General features: G+C 36.6%; 1 protein-coding gene across 2 annotated transcripts in view; it reads right to left on the bottom strand.

The window, feature by feature from the left end:
• PARP8 (poly(ADP-ribose) polymerase family member 8) overlaps positions 1–19,256 on the bottom strand; it is a 114,592-nt gene that overhangs the window by 40,923 nt on the left and 54,413 nt on the right. For both annotated transcript variants that reach the window (XM_015848681.3, XM_015848682.3), the window contains exons 4-10: positions 15,330–15,419; positions 14,209–14,279; positions 11,958–12,035; positions 7,463–7,557; positions 5,197–5,257; positions 3,598–3,688; positions 371–437 (exon numbers count right to left, since the gene is read on the bottom strand). In XM_015848681.3, coding sequence (XP_015704167.1) covers positions 371–437; positions 3,598–3,688; positions 5,197–5,257; positions 7,463–7,557; positions 11,958–12,035; positions 14,209–14,279; positions 15,330–15,419 — 553 coding nt within the window. The remainder of the gene's footprint in view (positions 1–370; positions 438–3,597; positions 3,689–5,196; positions 5,258–7,462; positions 7,558–11,957; positions 12,036–14,208; positions 14,280–15,329; positions 15,420–19,256) is intronic.

Raw genomic sequence — 19,256 nt, 5'->3', positions numbered from 1 at the left:
TTGTCCCTTATGGTGCTCAGGATGGTCAGAAAGACTCTTGCTACAGAGATTTTACAACCTAAGCAGAAATATTACACTGAACACTTTCAGCTACAGTCTTTTCAAACATACATAGCTTACTTTCTAAATGATAATAAAGTGACAGAAAACCCTGGCGGGGAGCACAAATCAGGTTCTGTGCTACAACTGTCAAAACTAAGCTTAAAAAGGCAAATTTTCTAAATTTTATTTAAAGAGAAAACAAGTTCAAGAAACTTTGATCCAAGTAATCTGACAATCCGCAGATTTTATCCTACTGGGAACTAAAAAAATTTGTAGTATTCACTTAGGAAGCGAAAGAGGATAGTTAAAAGCACTTTTTGAGACTTACTTTTTCAGCTGATGTCCCAGACCAAATCTTTCCTTAGTAGAGATCTGAAATACATCCACAGTTGGCACTGTGATAAAACAAGACACCGTTGAACTTAAAGAAATTAGCAAGAACTTATAACAATGAAGTAATACTTAAGGACCCTATTCTATCTGAACATTTACAGAGTCACGGAAGGAATGGTAGACGTGGTCATGTCACCTGAGTCCATGAAAAAATGAATGATTCTTTTCAGAGTATCAGCCAATATAATTTGCAAACTGGCAAGTTAGCATTTTTAAAATTGGATACCCTAGAATATATCTCTTCACTGATGATAATCACATAAATGTATCTTTGCTACTAGAAAGCAGCATCAGACTAAATGTATCTGGGCTAGTAATTTACCTAATCCAATCTCTTAAATTCTCTTTTAAGTATGTATTCTTAATACACACAGATTAAAATGCCCTAGTAGTAAATTTACATATAGATCTTAACTGTTGGCAAGTCAAGGTGCCTCTATATGACACCTTTTGTTTATTGCTGTGGGTCAACTTGAATGTGATGTAGACCAAAGTGAACATGCTGTCATTGAAAAAAACAATGATTTCATTGCCTTGTAATTGACAATTAAATCAAGTCCTTTCACAAAAATATGTGAAACGCTTTCTTTAGTACATCATCAGCAGACACATATATGAATGTATAAATTGAGATGACCTTGAATCCACATAAGAAGAAAACCCGTATGTAGTCAATTATTTTTTTTACATGTGTACAGTTCATATGAATATGAAGAAAATGAAGTAAAACAAACAAAATTAACCAGTATCTGAATTTTCTTTATAAGGGCTTTTTAATACAAGACCCATAATACTAATTAACTAAGTGCCTAGTGCATGCATTTCAATTGCCAAGGATTACCCTGAATTTTTCATCCTACCATTAATATGTTCATACTCATCTGTCAGAAAGTTGAAATTATAAGAGATGGAGACTGGAAATTAGCTCCCGGTATCACTAACATTATTAAATGATATTTACTAGATAGAAGTGGCAGGTGAATTTGAGCACCTCTTGAAAGAGACTCAGGTCCTTGAAACAGAGTAACAACTAACACATATTACAAGCACAAACAGACTTCATATTACACAAGGAGATAACGACCACAGTAAAATAAAAATGAAATGAAAACACAAACTCTGAGGTTGTTTCAAATTTCATTAGAAAATCAGTAATTTAAAATCTGTATTATTCTGATCACTCTTATTCAGAAGGTCAAAATTTACTCTTTAATTTCTCGTTAATAAATGCATAATAATATATATATATATTGTATATATATTATATATGTATATTATGTATCTAAGCTTGCCACCCAATTTGACTTGGTCTAGAGCACTGCAGATACTTTTAACTTAAGATTCTCATTCAAACATAACCTCATCTCCTAAAGATAAATCAATGATTTCTTCAAAAAGGATAAATTACTTGATTAGGGGTATCAGTGACTTTAGACTGTCAAATTTAAGACACATAGTAGGAGGTGAACTATTTTCAATGAAAATCATTCTTATTTCCAGTAATCTTAAAATCTACAACTCTTGTCTAAGCTCTAGAGTCAGAGGAGGCAGCCCAGTACCTCCAAAGGCTGATTCATCCTAATATAAGACAGGTTTCTAAGGCACCTGGGAGAAACTGGCACACTAATAAGGCTAAGCACTAACTAGAAGAAAGACTGTGTAAAATCAATATATTAAATAGCTTTGAGGTGATAAGAATTTTCTCCTTCTCCTTTGGAGTGTACTGTACAAAGAATACTTATTTTATCAAAAGAAAGCATTATAAGAGCAAATTATGTAGCACAGTGGAAATTGACAGTCTCTAAACAACATTTAAAGGAGCAAAAAGGAGTATGCTGGAAAAGGATCTTGTTACCACAAAAAATAGTGGGTCTCAGAGTCCTTTTCTGGTGAATAAACTGGCCTGACTGAAACAGCATTTAGAGCATCAAACATTTGGCTCTGGCCCCGATCTTGCTTTTCTCAGTACTAAGGCAGTATCATAGTCAGTGAGTTGCAGGATTCAGAAGTAAACTTCCTGTTTTACCCTTGTCAGCAGTGCAAAAGACAACTTCTTATTTCACTACATCATTTCTTACTGCATGAGGCTCTTCACGCTTCACTCTCTTTTTATCTGCTGCACTTTTTAAATTACATTTTGATAGAAATATTGTGAATACTAACACTGCTACTTGCTATGGCAAATACATATTTTAAAACTTGCTCACTTACAGAAAAGATTGAAGCAATAAAATACAAACAAAAGGACCAAAGTCAGGCAAAAAAAAAAAGAGTGATGTAACAAAATGATCATTTGAATGAACATGGCTTATAGTTAGCATCAGCAGACTACATAAACTACAAAAATAGCTTATTGGGACAGATTTAGCTAAACATGTTATGACTAGAAAAATCTATTCATTTTCCAGAGGCAGAATTCTCCCACAGATACAAGCCTGAACCGACAGCTTGCACTGGAAGCCTCCAAATCCAGACAAGTTACAACACAAGTTATACATTTGGTTCTGACTTTCCACTGTAAAAATATATCTGAAGTTGACTGTTGCACATGAATGATTCAGATCTTCAATCTCAGTTGGTTCTGCATGAGTTTGGCCACTTTCACTCTCATGAGGAATATTAACTCAGCAACCAGAACAGGAAACAAATGTGACATTCCAAATTTTAATTCAACTTTACACATTCATATAAAAATCAGAAGCTGGCAGGATAAATATCATGGTCTGATTCCTCATTTTCTTGCATGAAAAAGGGCATATTGACATGCTCTCCAGATCTGTGTATGTATACCCAGTCATTGATATCTGCTTCTGTAAAGATGATCCCTCATTTCCTAATTTAGGAAATGTTATGTTAGGAAATTATTCCGGAACCCTCAGCTTCCTAGTAGAAACAGTAGCATTTCAAAACTTATCAAGAAAACCACTTGTGAAAACTTACCTTATAAAAGTTTAAATGAGATTCCTATTTCACTGCAGAGGATCTTAGGTTACAAATATATATATAAGCATTATTTTATACCAGCAGGATTGCTCTCAGCATTAGATTTAAATACATGCACAGTCAAAGATCTGGCAGTAAAAATGGGTATATCTAGTACCCAGGTCATAGCTTAGAACAAGAAATCATGCAAGGGATATAGAAAATACACAGATGACTAACCTGGACCACTTAAGTACTGTGTAAGTGAACAGTGCAATCGCACCACTATGGGTTCTGTGCGAATTACATCCCAAGCAACAGCAATCTCTTCCTAATTCAAAATAAAAAGAGAAGAGACACCATTAAACATCACGAAGAACAGCTACATTTTGTCAGTTTATCTTAAGGGCTGGTATAAACACCATCTATCCATTTACCCAACCATGGGATATGTAGACGTGAAACAGAACAAACTACTGCTTGCAAATGCTCTTAAAAGTGGTGTTGAACTGTTTCTGAAGTTGGAATATGCCTATTTCAACAGAGCATGAGTTTCTACAAGGAACTATATTCGCGGTGTTTGCAGACATGTTTCCAACTGTAAAGAGATACTGCATAAGAGCTGAGAAGTAAAGAAATAGCTAAAGATGGAGAGAACACTCAAACCATAACATAGGGCAAAGAAAACATTTGCTCCCCCTTATGGGTGACTAAAATAATTCAAACTATAATCCAGTTCTTTTAAATTTTACAATAGCCCAATAAAAACTTATGTGCTGTTCTGACCTGAGAATATAATACATTTGTGCAGAAACTAATGATGCCCCGGAAGCACTATTTTGATTCTTTAGCTAGAGGACAGGCAGCTAGTGCACAGATGAGGTCTGTATGTCTGTGGAATTAATGAATTAGAAAGCAGCATTTCTTTATACCTTACGATATATAAAAGGCAACTTGAGAAATCAAGCTTGCACTCTCAAAGTTCAAATTCTACATTTAAACAGTTCAGACAGACACATGCAGTACTCATGCACACATATTCTTCCTTTTCCAATAACTCATTATATGTGCTAATATCCCTCTATGCACGCATGGTAATGGCTGCTGGTGGTCTTTGACCAGTTTCTTTACCCCCATTTTTCCATCATCAGCTTCATCATTGTGACTTTTGGCTGACCTTTTTCTCCAATTTGGCAAACTTCTATTGCCCATTAGGCCATAATGAGCAATTTTCTATCTTAGTGCATTATAATCCAGAACAATATACATGAAATCCAAGGAAAAAGTTCTTTCACCTGGTGGATGCAAACATAAATGTAGTCTATTATGACTCCAGTGCTTCCATGAAGAAGGATTGTTGAGAAAAACAAGGCTATTTACACAATGAGCAAAGTTAAAATGGAAAGACCAGTACTCATTGATTCTTTTTGCTAAGTTAATATGTTGGTCTTTAAACTAACTTACTGATCCCTATTACTAAACCAGAATATACCATGGCCAAGATCATCCCTCCTCCAGGATTATATGAATTGATTTCACCTAACTGATATCTAAGAAAGCAAAAAAGTAAATATTTCACACCACTTAAAATATTTGCCATTCACAAATAAGGTCTTAAAGGAAACATATGTACAGTAAACAGAAGTATAAAAGACATTTTAAAATGTGATTGTAAAAGGAATAGGAAATGTTTCAGCTGGGTAGTAATCAAGAACAAGACCACTTGTGAAGATCAAGCCTCTGAAAAAGGAAGGTCTCAGTACTTGTCTCAGAGTCTGAAGTGTAGCAGAATGAAATGTACTGAAGTTCATTATGCAGTTCTGTGATTAGATTACTTACATCAAGAAAGCTAACATCAATATGCAGATCAATATCTACATCATCAATGGCTCCATATTCCCTGAAAGGAAGGAATTACATTGCATTAGTGCTCTTTAAGATACTCCTCAGCCTAAGGAGAACTTATAACAGGGAAGATTTTATAAAGGATAACGATAAAGCATAATGTTGGCTGTAAAATCAGAATGTGTGTAAATACACTTTTACACAGATTGGATCAATAAATCCAGTGGGTGACTGTCTGCTGCACTGATAACTTTCTTTCAGATCTTGCTTAAATAGGGTGCAACTTCTTAATTTATTTTTTTAAATAATTCTCCAAAACTCTTATACCACTGCTGTCACAAATTTTTGTCTAACATATTACAAAACAAGACCCAAGCAGAGCCTTGAGATAAACAAATGGAGATAAATATAACACAGCCTAAAAGGTGGCATATACCAGTGGGATTGCCTTATACATTCAAGTATTTGCTTCTCAAAAGGTAGCAATTGCCCCATAAAGCATTCAAGACAATAGTTAACATTATTTTATCTGCGATGTGTGGTATTGCTGAAGTTCCCAAGATGCAGATTTAAGTTATGCTCATTGATGTTTCAGCTGTCACACAACAATTAAATGTAACAGAATTCTGTCAGGAAAGTTCAACCACTACTGTCATAGCATTATCCACTTCTGTCATCATGGGCCTACATAACAAAATAGGAGGCATTGCTTTTGGAGCAGCCCCAGTATAAAAGTGCATTAACTCTCAGTTTTTCAAGCATCAGTAAGCTCACAGGTGCAAGAATCTTGCTTTTTAATATGTAAAGTTCACTATCTGACAGTAGGAGACTACACAAACAAGGTCAGCTCTCTAAGAAATACATTTTTGTGGGCCTCACTGTTAGATAAGCTTGTTGCAATCAGAGAAGTGGAACTGTTGGAGAGGGATGAAAATGACTGCTTAATGCTGTGTTTATCATTTCCAAGAATTCATAAGTATTTTCCACTGCAACTGAATGCAAGAAGCATGAAAGTTTTCTACATGCCAAAAGCCATAGATGCCAATTTCTACTACAGTGAGCCTAAGGAGGTCATAATGAAACACTGATTTAACAAATTAGACACATTAAAGTTTTTGAGAGGTTAAATTCCATGTTCCAATTTTAGAAGCCTTAGGGAGCACACTACCAAGGTATTCACAATTTCATAGTTAACAAGTCTGGCAACTAGGCATTTATGTCATTCATTTCGTAAGCCCATACACAACCGTAAGGATTCCAGTTCCCTAGATCCTTGAAATGTAATGAATTTCCACTTAATTTCAGAAGGCACATTACACCATAGCTGTAGACATTATTTCTTGGACTAAAATAACAGAGATTATTGTTTAGAAGTTAATGGTAATCATTACCTGCAATATATGTGTGCCTAAGTTTATTATCTTCTCTATATTTCATTACTTTGTTTGTATGTCAGTTTTGATATTTTATATGTAATTTCTCTGACAGGTGTTACATCTTGCCTGTTATTTTAATGAAATTATTAATATTACATAGATGGAAAATGAAGTTATAAAAGATTTGAAGTGAATTAAATACATCATACAGATACACTCTAGCGCAGAACCATGCACCCCTGTATATGCCTTGCAGGATTTTTACATAATTTCTCGCTGCAAACTATCTAACTAGCTCTGAAAAAGGTTCCACTATTTGCCTAAGTAGAATTCTTCAGTTTCCAATTTTCCTACAGTAGAAGTCTTTCCTAAAATCTACCTAATTTTTTGTTTGCTGCCAACAACCTAGTCTCTTATTTTCTCATGACAGCAACAGAGAACATTTGATCACTCCTGTTTATAAACAGCTTCTGTCTTTCTTTCCAGACTAGACAAAAACCAACTCCTATATATTTACTAAATGTCTTATCATTTGTCTTGTTCACCTCCAGGGCAGCAGACAATATGACAGAGAAAGAGTTTAACAAGGGCTTAGAGTAATGCTGAATAGCATTTTTCAACAAATTACAATAGCCTTATCAACTACCTACTGAACTGCAAAAGACGTTTTAGAACAGGCTTGCTGGGCCTGCTCTCAACATAGGCAGTTGTAAGAGTAGTCAGCCATGAAATGAAGCCAAATCCAGAATTACTGTTATCTATGAGAGCTCCTTTCTTTTTCCACAGTACACAAAATTCATAGTTTTAGCTGTATGAGAAAGTGTACATAGAACTCATTTTCCAAATTTTTAAAGGTTCCACAATAAAAACAATAAATAACATACCTGAGAGATACTGCATTAGGTCCATAGATCTCTCTCACTGCTATCAAATCAGCTTCCAGCTGTGGGTGTTTATGAAGTTCTCCATCATAGCTAACCTATAGGGAGAAAGTAATAATCTAGGAGTTCTTATTCATTTCATTACTGGCATCTGATCAAGGCTCTTTAAAGTTCCCCCTGCAAAATATATTTATGCAAAATACTATTCATAGAGATTTTTTAACAACATGCTCAGAAAGGACTTCCTTGATGAGCTGAAGCACGGAAGGGGCAGGAACCTCTGTATCAAAATGGCAGAGGGTTCCACTCCTATTTTTGGAAGAGAAGATGGAAATAATCGATTCCACTGTCCTGTCTTGTCCTGAGGGCTGTTCTGGATCTCTTAAAATTTCAAAACTGTAGAACAGGAGAAGAATCAGATCTCCCCAGTTACATCATTCCAGAATAGGAAACGACAAGCTTTACTCTATTTGTTGTCACGTATTTTACAGGCAAAATGGCCTGGCCTCAACAACAGAAGCACTAGACTATTCTTTACGTTAAGTGTCTCAGCATCAATTAGATTTTCAGTCTGCATTTGAGACCATTGGTGCAGTTAGATCAGATTGAAAAAGAAAAATAATTAAGAATACATTCAAATTTAAAGAACTTTTACCAAACAGGAACTACAGAAACGTATATTTAGATATCACAACCATTTCTTTCAAACTTCACATGAAAAGCAGATATGTTTATGTTAGTGTTTACGCTATAAAGCAAAACTTGTGAGCTTGTCTAGATGGATTATGTGAAATAAAAATAAAATAATATCCTTTGATCTTTCATAAGGACCAAAACGCCTTATTAAGCTTATAAAAATCCACTAAATGTCTATTTCTATTTTCTTGATAATCAATATGCCTGCTTCTGTGAATCTAATGCTACCTCTTTATACCAATTAGAATGACAATAACTTCACATAAGTTAATGAACTCTAGAGATTTGGACAGATTCAAACATGAGAGAAGGGTTTGGTCTGTACCTCTGCCAAATGCAAAGAGCAAAGTGCTGTCATGCAATTTAGCTCATTAGACACGTAAATATATCCTTATACATGAACTCCTGCTGAGAATTCCTGCTGCTGCAGAGTCCTATCTAAATGCAGAACTGTTTCTTCAGTTCTCCCAGATCCCAGTGCTGTTGCACTGCAGTTCTGATATCTGGAGCTGCACTTGTCATTACGTATCTAATTAAATAAATTTCAACTGAATTAAAATAACAATCGACTGATCAACTGAATAATTTGATTAGGCCTGGTAGTCTTCAACAGTAAGGCAGAGAATTCATCAGCACAGCATATGCAATTACTTACAGATATCAATGATATTCCCAACCAGAAAGGTATAAGCCAATTATCCTGTTTGGGCAGGCATGTCAGAGCAATTTCTTCCCCACACACATGCAAGGGAACAAAACCCTTTTTTCCCCCAAAAAACTAATTCTTTCCAGATGTATCGGTAATAGTTGTCCTGCTTCCAAAGGGGGCACAGCAATAATTTCAAAAATTGTGACTGTGGCTTACCTACCACTTTACTGCTCTTAAAACATACATTTTTAACTGCTGTAATCTACCAGTAATAATGAAATCCAAATGGAACACTATGCAGAACAGTGAACTGCTCAGCATAATGCTTTCTGCCATCTATTTTCTGATAGTAAGAAGTAATGAACTCCAAAAGAAAACAAAGAAGTGTTCTGGAAAACTGTTAGACCACAGCATGGTTATTTTTCATCCCTGAATCAGTGCTACAGACACGCTGATGTATGCAGAGGAGACTGCCAGAGTTTAGTGTATCTAAATTTGCAAGTATGCTCTGTAGCTAAACACAGAAGTGAAATAAAGCGCCTAAGTCAGTAGTACTACTGTTTCAAACTCCTATTCTCTATTGCAAATTTAGAAGGTAGAGACTCAAAGTGAGAATTAACAAAGAGTTACAGAGAAAGTGAAGAAAAAAAAAAAGGTTAAAAAATCTGATAACTTTGTGGTGTCAGAAGGGTCTGTGTTTAGAAAGTCTCACTTTTAATCTGAGACCTGATTCAGATTATTTTGCCCCATATAATGACAAAAGGTTGCATTTTTAAAGGAGATTAAGTGATTTACAGATCTAAATCCCATTGAAAATCAATAAGACTTAGGATATTGAATCACTTAGCTACTTTAAAGTCTTTATCCATTAAATCCTTAGGGAGGATTACATGCAGGTGCCTAGGAAGCAGATACAAGCATTTAATTTATGACCAAAAGGTCACATCTTGTTTTCACTGCCCATCAAATGCCATTTCACATTTTCTAAGCACCTTGTTTCATCACCAGTTGCTCCTTGTCTTTCTAGCTGAAACCATTTAGAAATGTTAGAATAAACCTGGACTTCCACCTTTTCCAGCCGTGTTGCACACAATTTACATTGGCTTCTATTCCCTCCAATTGCTGAAGTCAACATTTTTGTCCCCACTCTCTATGGCCGCAGCAATCACTTCTCTCAAATACGGCAGCTTACCTCACTTATTCCCCAAATACATAGTCAATTACTTAGTCTTTCTTCATATTACCGAATCAAAGTGCATGTGATATCATTTAGTAACTCTCAAAACCCACTTTATTTGGAACAGGACTGTTTTTTAACTTTCCAGGAACTTAGTTTAGTACAGGTTTCCTATCTGTTTTGTAAGTCATCAATCATTTCTACAGTCTACAGATTTCCTTAAGATGTCACTTTTTTGGCCAAGAAATTTCCTCTTTTAGGTCACATTAAATATATTTTTGATGATGTCTTTGGTTTCTTGTAATTGCTTTCACTTCGTTTTCCTTATATTGCTTTTGGAGTTTTCTATACTGCAAACATTCACAATCACCTACTATCTTTTTTAATTGCCAATTTAATTGTAATTTTACTGCTTTTTTTGGTCTGTTGCAGTTTCTTCAATTAAATAAACTACCTCAAAAAACATTAACAATTCAGTGTAATGTAGTTCCAACCTCCAATATAAGGCAACTGAACACTGACCAGTAGTTAGTATTGCACATCTCTTTTAACATCTTACAAAATGATTTACTGCTCTCTGAGTACATATCTCATAGGTAGAGCTAACATTTATTCACCCGTTTGGGCACAAGCAGTCATCCTTTACCAGATGTAGTTGCGCTGGTTCAAGAAGAGAGCACTTCTAGCTGTTTTCTGGCTTTCACTTCACCTTGAGGTTAATGCTCTTTCTGCAGAGTTGAAAAATGAAGCCAGTACACATAACTCATCACTACAGGGCAAAATCAGAAGACTTTCTTGCAGGCAGACTGAAATCAGCCTCTGCACAGTAGTGTGCATATACAGTCTTCTCCAGTGCTCTGCAGGGTGCAGGAATAGGCAACTGAAGTGAGGCAACTCCTGCAGTCATTTCTAAAGTGAACACAAGTCCACACCCCCTGATAGTTGTTTTCTGTCACTAAAAATACGTTCTTTCATTACCGGTTTCAGAATCACTTTTCACAGATTTTTAAGGGTGAGCTTTCTTTATAGCAAATGTTCAGTGCCTTAGCTTGTGTTTTGCCTCGAGAACAGGCTTAGTGGTGCCTTGCTCATCAGTATGCTGCACACTCCTCTCTAAGCCAACCAGCCGGCGCTGCTGACGCACACCTGCAGCCTCTGCTCTCTGCTCTGAGGGCATGGATGGCTTCAGCCTTCAGGCGGAGGCAATGATGACTTTCACAAATACCGGCTTTAATTCCTTAAGATGTTCATTGAAACAAACAGCTCTAATAACGAAAGTGAGGAATTATTCCTCTACGGTAATCCTTAGACTAAAAAGGTAAGAAAAATCTGAATACAGAGTCTAGCAGCATTGAGCATTCTGTTGACAATGCAGAAGGTAAAGATATAAAGAGATTTTATTTCCCAATACATCAGAGGATGTAATAATAACTAATTCTACTAAAGGAACAAGGAGGAAAGGCAGAACAGTACATTTATCTAAAAATATGTAGCATTTTGCGAGGTGAGTTTAACAGTAGAGCTAAGAAAAAATGATAGAGTGTTGCCTAGATCAAAATTGTTTTGTAATAACCATCTTTACCATTAAATTGCAGTGCTCTTGACTTTACAAAATGGCAGCTCTCCAGCAGGAAACAGATTTGGATCTATCCTGACTTCCCATTTGTATAAATAACGGGATAAGCTGTAATGTGTAAATATCTATTTCCTGGAAATCAGCAACTGGCTTCCATTTTCAAACACCCTCAAGAACAGTTGGATTTTCTGTTCAGTTTTACAGATGTAAATGAGCTCATTTTAAGTTTGACATAAATATACCACATAACAGTCTATAATTTAAAATACTATGTATACATACAAGTCACATTCTACTTTATACTGAATATACATACAAAATCAGTTATCACAGATTTATAAGGGAATGAACCACTGCAATATCAATTCCTTGAAACTTTTGCAAAAATATCCTCAATTACCTGTCCTCCGTAATAAAATTCCTCAGAATCATTATCTCCTTCAGAGTCTTCTTCAAGTGTGCTGTTGTGCTGTGACTCCTTAATTGAAAAGGAAAGTTAACAATGACATAAGCAATACATCTGTCTTGCATTTAAGGTTCTGAGTACAATAATCACATTTTTACAAATAAGTTATACCCAGCCTTAGGAAAAGACCTTTTAGTATTATTTTCCCCAAGGTGTATAATTGACTATTTTAAGAACAGTGAAATAGCAGACAAAGCCTGCACATGATAGCAGTGCAGAAAAAATCATCCTGGAAGTACATCAGAGAAATAATACTTTGTCTGAGCATAGACACAGTGTGGTGTTTTAGGGAACTGGTGAATTCAGTAGGATATTCAGAGCTCCTTCACTTTCTGCTTCTGCTAAACAAAGCATAATTTACCCACCAAGAGAGGTTCTGTACTTAATTCATTTAGCATTTTACTGATCTAATAAAGTCTTAATTTACTTTATTCTGGTAAATCAATTCTAATAGTTTAAGGAAATAATTCAAGCCCAACCATGAGATTTTTTAAGTTCCCTTATGTAAAAAGCTCTGACACAGTGCAGCTTAGTTATTATTTTTAAACAAAAGTACCAGCCTGTTGCCAAGAAAGTTAAATCTTAATTTTCTGACTAGCTCCACTCCAAGATTTGGAAAATTAAGGATTAGAAAGTAATATGCTTACCCAAGTAAAACTTACCCTAAATAGGCTGCTCTGTGAATAATTGCACTCAAGTAAATAGAACTGCTCATTGTACAGACTGCAATCAGCACGAGCTGCAGTGTTGTATTCTGGTTCTTACTAATGGAGCCCTCATTTATAATTAGGTAATTACTTGAAAATATTATTAATATTGTTTTCCACAATCCATTTGTTATTTCTAGACCCTCTGTTGTCAAGAACCCCCTAGAAATACCTGATGAGACCATAACACCTCATTTAAACCCAAGCACAGTGTACTTATTGTATATTTTGTATTAATGTCCTACACAGAACTGGCACAGTGGAATAGAAGTCAGATCTATGAATCACTCTAGAGAAGGTACGTTTAAATTCCATATATTTGTAAACATCAAATACACTCATCACCAATTTCTATGGTCAGACAATCTAATCCCATCTCCTTATCTTTACCTCTGGATTCCTGCTCTAGCTACTGCATGTACACACAGGAAAAAAAATTGTATTTCAGACAATTTCACAGCAATTTTCTGAGACGAGGCATAAAAATTGTATTTGCTTCTGCTTTACTGAAAAGAAACGAAGTGACTTCAGTTGTATTTGTTTAATAATAACACTAGCTCAAGGGCAAGTCTGTGTTCAAACAGAACCCAACTGAACAAACTTCAATGCAAAGTAAAGAGAAATGAAACTCTCATACAAGAGTGATGACAAACCCATCCTATCCTAACCTAAACCTCTAACTGTATAGCCAGCAGAAATGGTCAGTGTTAGAGACTTATTTAAAGGCTCTTTCAGTACTTTCAAATTTAATTACCTTGATCAATTAAAAATATATATAATTCTTACTGTATTTGAATTTCTAATGTTTACAGAACACTGAAAACAATTATAAGGTTATAGAGGTGAAAAAATTCCACTGCAGCCTTTGAAATCACATCAGGTTGAATCTACTGAAAAAAACCCACAAAAATAAAACCAAGAAAAACAAACACCATGCCCATTATCAAGTCTGACCTTTTCCATAATCAAATACAGATCAGAGCCTTGGAGCTCTGACAGTAGTAGTAGTAGCCAGAAAACAAGTACTGCGATCCCAGAAATCAAACTTAACAGAGAAGATATTTAAGTCAAGTGTTTGAATTCTGGGTACAGTACTTATTCTAAGGCTTGGCATGGGAGCCTATGTGGCACCTTCTTTGAATTCCCAGCACTGTTAGCCTCTGAAGACCTCGTTTTATTATCATTTCTTTCTTAACATCATCTCACTGAGACTGGCTAGGGGCCCATGCCAGAGGCAGGACTGATAAGACTTCAGCTTCAGATATTAACAGTGAAAGTTGTCAGGAAAAGCTCCAGAGACTCCATCTGGACTGCTGTACACCACGGCAATGGCCTAAGTGAACTACGAGACCTCTTGTAAAATACGTATATCTACAATTAAAGTAAGAATACATTTGAGAGAAATTCTAAGTCAATCATTACTGTTTTCTCTCATTTCTTAAAATGCCTGTTAAAATACATATATAAGAAATACATACCTCTCCATTCTCCCTCTGTAATTTTGCTTTAATGGATAAGCAATAGTTGACATCACTGGTTTTTCTTAATTCTTAAAAGAAAAGGGAAAATAGGGAATGTCTGTGAAAAACGTGAAATAGTTCTGCATTTGCCAACTCAAAATACTTAGTTAATACTTAGTAAATGGGTACATAAAGAACAAAAAGATATCGGCATGATGGACACCAAACTGTTCACAGCAGTCTGAAATAAGTAGCCCACACACTTCAGAAATCCTATATTGTCGGTTATCAAATAAAATTCAGCTAGTCCATCAAGAAGATTTGTTTTTCTCATTCAGTAATTTACACTTTTGAGTAAAAAGGAGCAAAAAGAAAAAAAGGTCAAAATTCCCTACCAAAAATTAAATCAGATTGTTTTCTATTAAAACAAAATAAGCACCATAATAACAAACATAATGCTCCCATCTGAGGAACTGCAGTACTATGACTGCTCTATGCAGTTTCTCATACAGCATTAAATCATCAAGGAATTAGCTGATAAAACCTAAGAAACCTATAAAAAATGCACACAGATCTTAGTAATGTATCGTATATAAGTTTCTAGACCTCTGAAAAGCATGCCATTTTATGTGCTAGCTACTTCAGAAAAGTATGGAAATAATTTCAAATGAAGAGGTTTGTAAAATCATTGGAATTATATATTTTTTTTCTACAGTCTCATTTTGTGAACCAATTTGCTTAAATTTTTTTGAAGTAATTCTCTAGACGCAATGATAGTTACAGACAATTCCATTCCCAGTGGTGAAGATTTCATAAAGTTTTAAGCAAGAGAGCATAAAAATATATAATTGAGAAGTATTAAGCACCTCTGACTGTATTCAAGGAAAATTGCTTTAGTACAGACTGTAATACACTAAAAGAATAAAATACATTCTGCCTACACAATTGTGTAGAGCCATAAGAGAAGTTTTTAAATTTATTAGATTCTGAAATGTAGGACAATTCACTACAATAAGCCCATGAGTAACTAGCAAACTGTCCAACTGCACCCATTAACATATCTCACTTAAAGTAGAGGCAACATCTTGTCCTCCTTCACAAAACACGAACTTGCTAAAATCATCAGGATGTAATATTACCTGTAGCAATTTGGTGGAAAATTACTGGAATTGGTTCTGTTGTAACTAATACATCTTCATCATTATCAGAACTGGAAACGTAAGTGTTATCTACAAAAGAAAAACACCTTGCATGTTGAAGGCCCACGGTGCTTTGCCAACCCTTTCCCACATCATCCATCCCACCCTTTTGTCTTAAGGAACCATCTTGCCAGTGATTAAAGAAGCCTGGCACACATCTCCTGGTGTGTTTTCTCTATTGAGATTGATGACAAAAAGAATAATTCCAAAAAAGATGCAAGATTAACACCTGAATATATATATATATATAAGCAAACCCCTAGATTCCAATGTCTTGGCTTGCAGGAAGTGTACCAAGCAATGCTCAGAATGGTTCTATCAAGGCTTATGGGAGTTGAGCCAAAATGAAGACTTCTTTGGTACTTTTTATCATGCCTGACATGAACATTCATACATGCAGGGTGAGCTTATTTGCACAATATTCACACATGCCTGTGTCTCATGTTAACTAGTCTCAAGAAGAATGTCTGAATTATCTTCTAATCAATGGAGAACATCTTTACAAGATTTGGGAAAAAGAAAGTCTTATGTGTGGATATGAATATGGAAATTATATAGTAAACTTCCTCATAAAAAGTGAGGTTAGGCTGTGTTTTTGTTTGTTTGTTTTTGTTTTGTTTTGTTTTTATTTATTTTCAACTAAACAGAAGAGAAGCAGCAAGGTTTTAGGTAGTATCTGCAGAAGCTGATTTTGCATGAATTGTTGAACTGCCTATGAAGGCACTAAGATTTTGTTTTCTAATGATCTGGGGTGAAACAGACTTTACCCTTCATTGCAAAAAGGCTGACAATTAAGACTATCATAAATAAAGAGAGAAGTAATAGAACTGAAACAAGGGGTCAGTCTATCATCACTTTGAACACCCTGGTCTCACATCAGCTAAGAGCATCAACACACATACTATTGTAACCATAATACTGCAATCTGAATCTCAAAACCTTGGAGTGCTTCTGATGGAATGTTAGAAATGTTAGCATTAATTTATCAGTAAATTCAGTAGTATTGTCCCTTAAACTACAGTGTTTCCTAGAAGCCTGCATCAAGACTCTGGGGTTCCCATGCTGCCACTCGCAGGTGGGGCTTTCCCAGCCTGTGGGCTGTGAATCAGCCTTTCTGCCACTTTCACACACCTACTGAATTTGGTGCAATCCCACACTGCCTCCTGATTCCACTTTGTGCTCTCCCACGAGGTAATGTGGGTCATCTAAGCACAGTACAGCAAACACATCCTGAGTGCAGGTAAGTGCTCTGGGAGGCTGGCACTTTTCCCTGAGCACTGCACTCTAGCAGGCACAGCAACCTGCTCCATCTGCTCAGTCTGCATCTGCTCTGCAGTTGGCACGGCACAGTGAGTATGAAAGGGGGCCCCTCCAGTCATTGGTCCATGGGGAGGATAGGCTGTACACCATGCGCACAGTGCAGCTGCACCTCACCCTCCCATGCCCACTACCTTGCCTCTATCTGCACGCACACCTTGCTGTCACTGCTTCAGTCCCAGCACAGAACATAGAATTACTCAGGTTGGAAAAAACCTTAAAGACCATTAAGTCCAACCACAACCTCTAGATATGAAACTCATGCCCCTTCCTTCCTAAAGCTGAGGAATAACTTACTGCTGCAGAGTCTAACAAGCAGGAATAACTGAGATCATTATTTGGTTCTAAATAAAGTACACCCAGCAGTGCATAAACGAGTGGGGAAAAGGAAATCCATGTGCTAGAATTTATAGCTGCATGAAAAAGTAGGAAATACAACAATCTGCGCTGTAGAAAATATTCCAAAATATACATATATGGAAAAAAAAGACAACTCAAAGATGTATTGATTTTAATTATATTTTTATGTCCACTGATTGTCATTCATTCTTGGCAGCTGGATAGTACTTTTCACTCACTGCCAAGCTTCTGTTTTCCTTTTCTACTTGGCAACCACTACTGCTTTTTATCTTCATTTGTGTGGTGCTCTTCTTCCCTTCCCTTCCCTTCCCTTCCCTTCCCTTCCCTTCCCTTCCCTTCCCTTCCCTTCCCTTCCCTTCCCTTCCCTTCCCTTCCCTTCCCTTCCCTTCCCTTCCCTTCCCTTCCCTTCCCTTCCCTTCCCTTCCCTTCCCTTCCCTTCCCTTCCCTTCCCTTCCCTTCCCTTCCCTCCCCTCCCCTCCCCTCCCCTCCCCTCCCCTCCCCTCCCCTCCCCTCCCCTCCCCTCCCCTCCCCTCCCCTCCCCTCCCCTCCCCTCCCCTCCCCTCCCCTCCCCTCCCCTCCCCTCCCCTTCCCTTCCCTTCCCTTTCTTCCTTTCTTCTTTCCTTCTTTGCCTCTCCTCTCCTCTCCTCTCCTCTCCTCTCCTCTCCTCTCCTCTCCTCTCCTCTCCTCTCCTCTCCTCTCCTCTCCTCTCCTCTCCTCTCCTCTCCTCTCCTCTCCTCTCCTCTCCTCTCCTCTCCTCTCCTCTCCTCTCCTCTCCTCTCCTCTCCTCTCCATCTAATGAAACTTGAAATTAAGATACTGGTTTTCATTTGCTTTCTAGAGGATCCCAAAGGCAGTGTCTGCCTGAATCTAAGGCAAGGACGCAACAAACCACTTACTACCAACTGGTTTGTCTCCGCCTCTGCTAAAGTCTAACGTGGTCTAAGAGAATGGTGCTTCTGTTCACATATCTGTAATCCACAAATAACTCAGATAAAAGACTGCAGCAGTTCTAAAAGTTTATGGCAGCCAGCAAGTATCAGTCAGAAAACACATTCATTAGCAAAACGCTTGCTGCTGCAATTGTTCTCACAGGAGCCATGATCCACTCATATTAATGGGACTTCAGTCTACTCATTGATGGTATATTCTATAACTGCTCCTAAGGAGCATAATTTTTCCTCATTTTTTTCAATGTTATGAGAAAATGGTTACCAAGGTATTTTGGTGGAACTGTTATTACCTACATCTAAAATTTTCAGTGATATTTTCACATTTTCAGCAATGTATAAATAACTCAGACACTACCATGTCAATACTCCCATAAACATCTACAGCATGCCTTTGTGAGCATATATTTAACTTTCACGCACGATTATGAAACTTTCAAGCACCTTTCATTATTGAAAGTGGTCATGTCATGTTATGGTTCCCACAGGTATGATTTAATGTTCAGCTCTTTGTAATCTTTTGGTGCTTTATGAATCAATTCGGCAGTAGCTAAACACAGTTATCAGTGCCAACACTGTGATGTGTAATAACAATGTAGGGAGCTATGCATAGTACCCACAGGTCTAACAGTATCTAAGATTTACTCATGGGGTCACTTCTGGCTGAACAAACATTTGTAAGTTTTTTTTGTAGGTTTTTTTTTTCTTTTTTTTCTTTTTTTTCTCTTTCCATATATTTATCACATACATTAGCAATTTATCTTATGATCAAATGACAGCTTTCTCCCAGTCTTCATCTCCTGGATTTCAAAGCTTAATCCACTGTGTATTACATACTTTTAATCTCCAAATGATACAACTTTGATATAGCTACACACTAATGGACTTAAACCTTGATCTGTAAAGACTTATCCTGTTAGAAACGTAATCTGATAAGCACATGCTGATCTGAACTCCAGCAACTAGTAACAGTGCTTAAAATCATCTTTGAGCTGAGGAGGACACCAGCACCAAGCTTTGCAGGGTGGACACCATCACATTCAGATGTGTCCATGACACATTCCTAAAAATACATGCCAGAAAAGAGAAAGCCATGATCAGCTGTAATGTTAACTTCAAGATTTAATACAAAGAGAGGAGAATCTGGCTTACCAAATCATATTGACTATTTTTAGGATCAAAGCTGAAAAACAGTGAAGTGTCATTATCATTCCTAATGCACTAAACACCTCTTCATCACAGA

This window comes from Coturnix japonica, chromosome Z (genome assembly GCF_054131305.1).
Source record: "Coturnix japonica strain WE chromosome Z, WE-NBRP24, whole genome shotgun sequence".
Lineage (NCBI taxonomy): Eukaryota > Metazoa > Chordata > Aves > Galliformes > Phasianidae > Coturnix > Coturnix japonica.
Note: the sequence above shows the minus strand (reverse complement) of the source record. Positions and strands in the feature narration are given on the sequence as shown.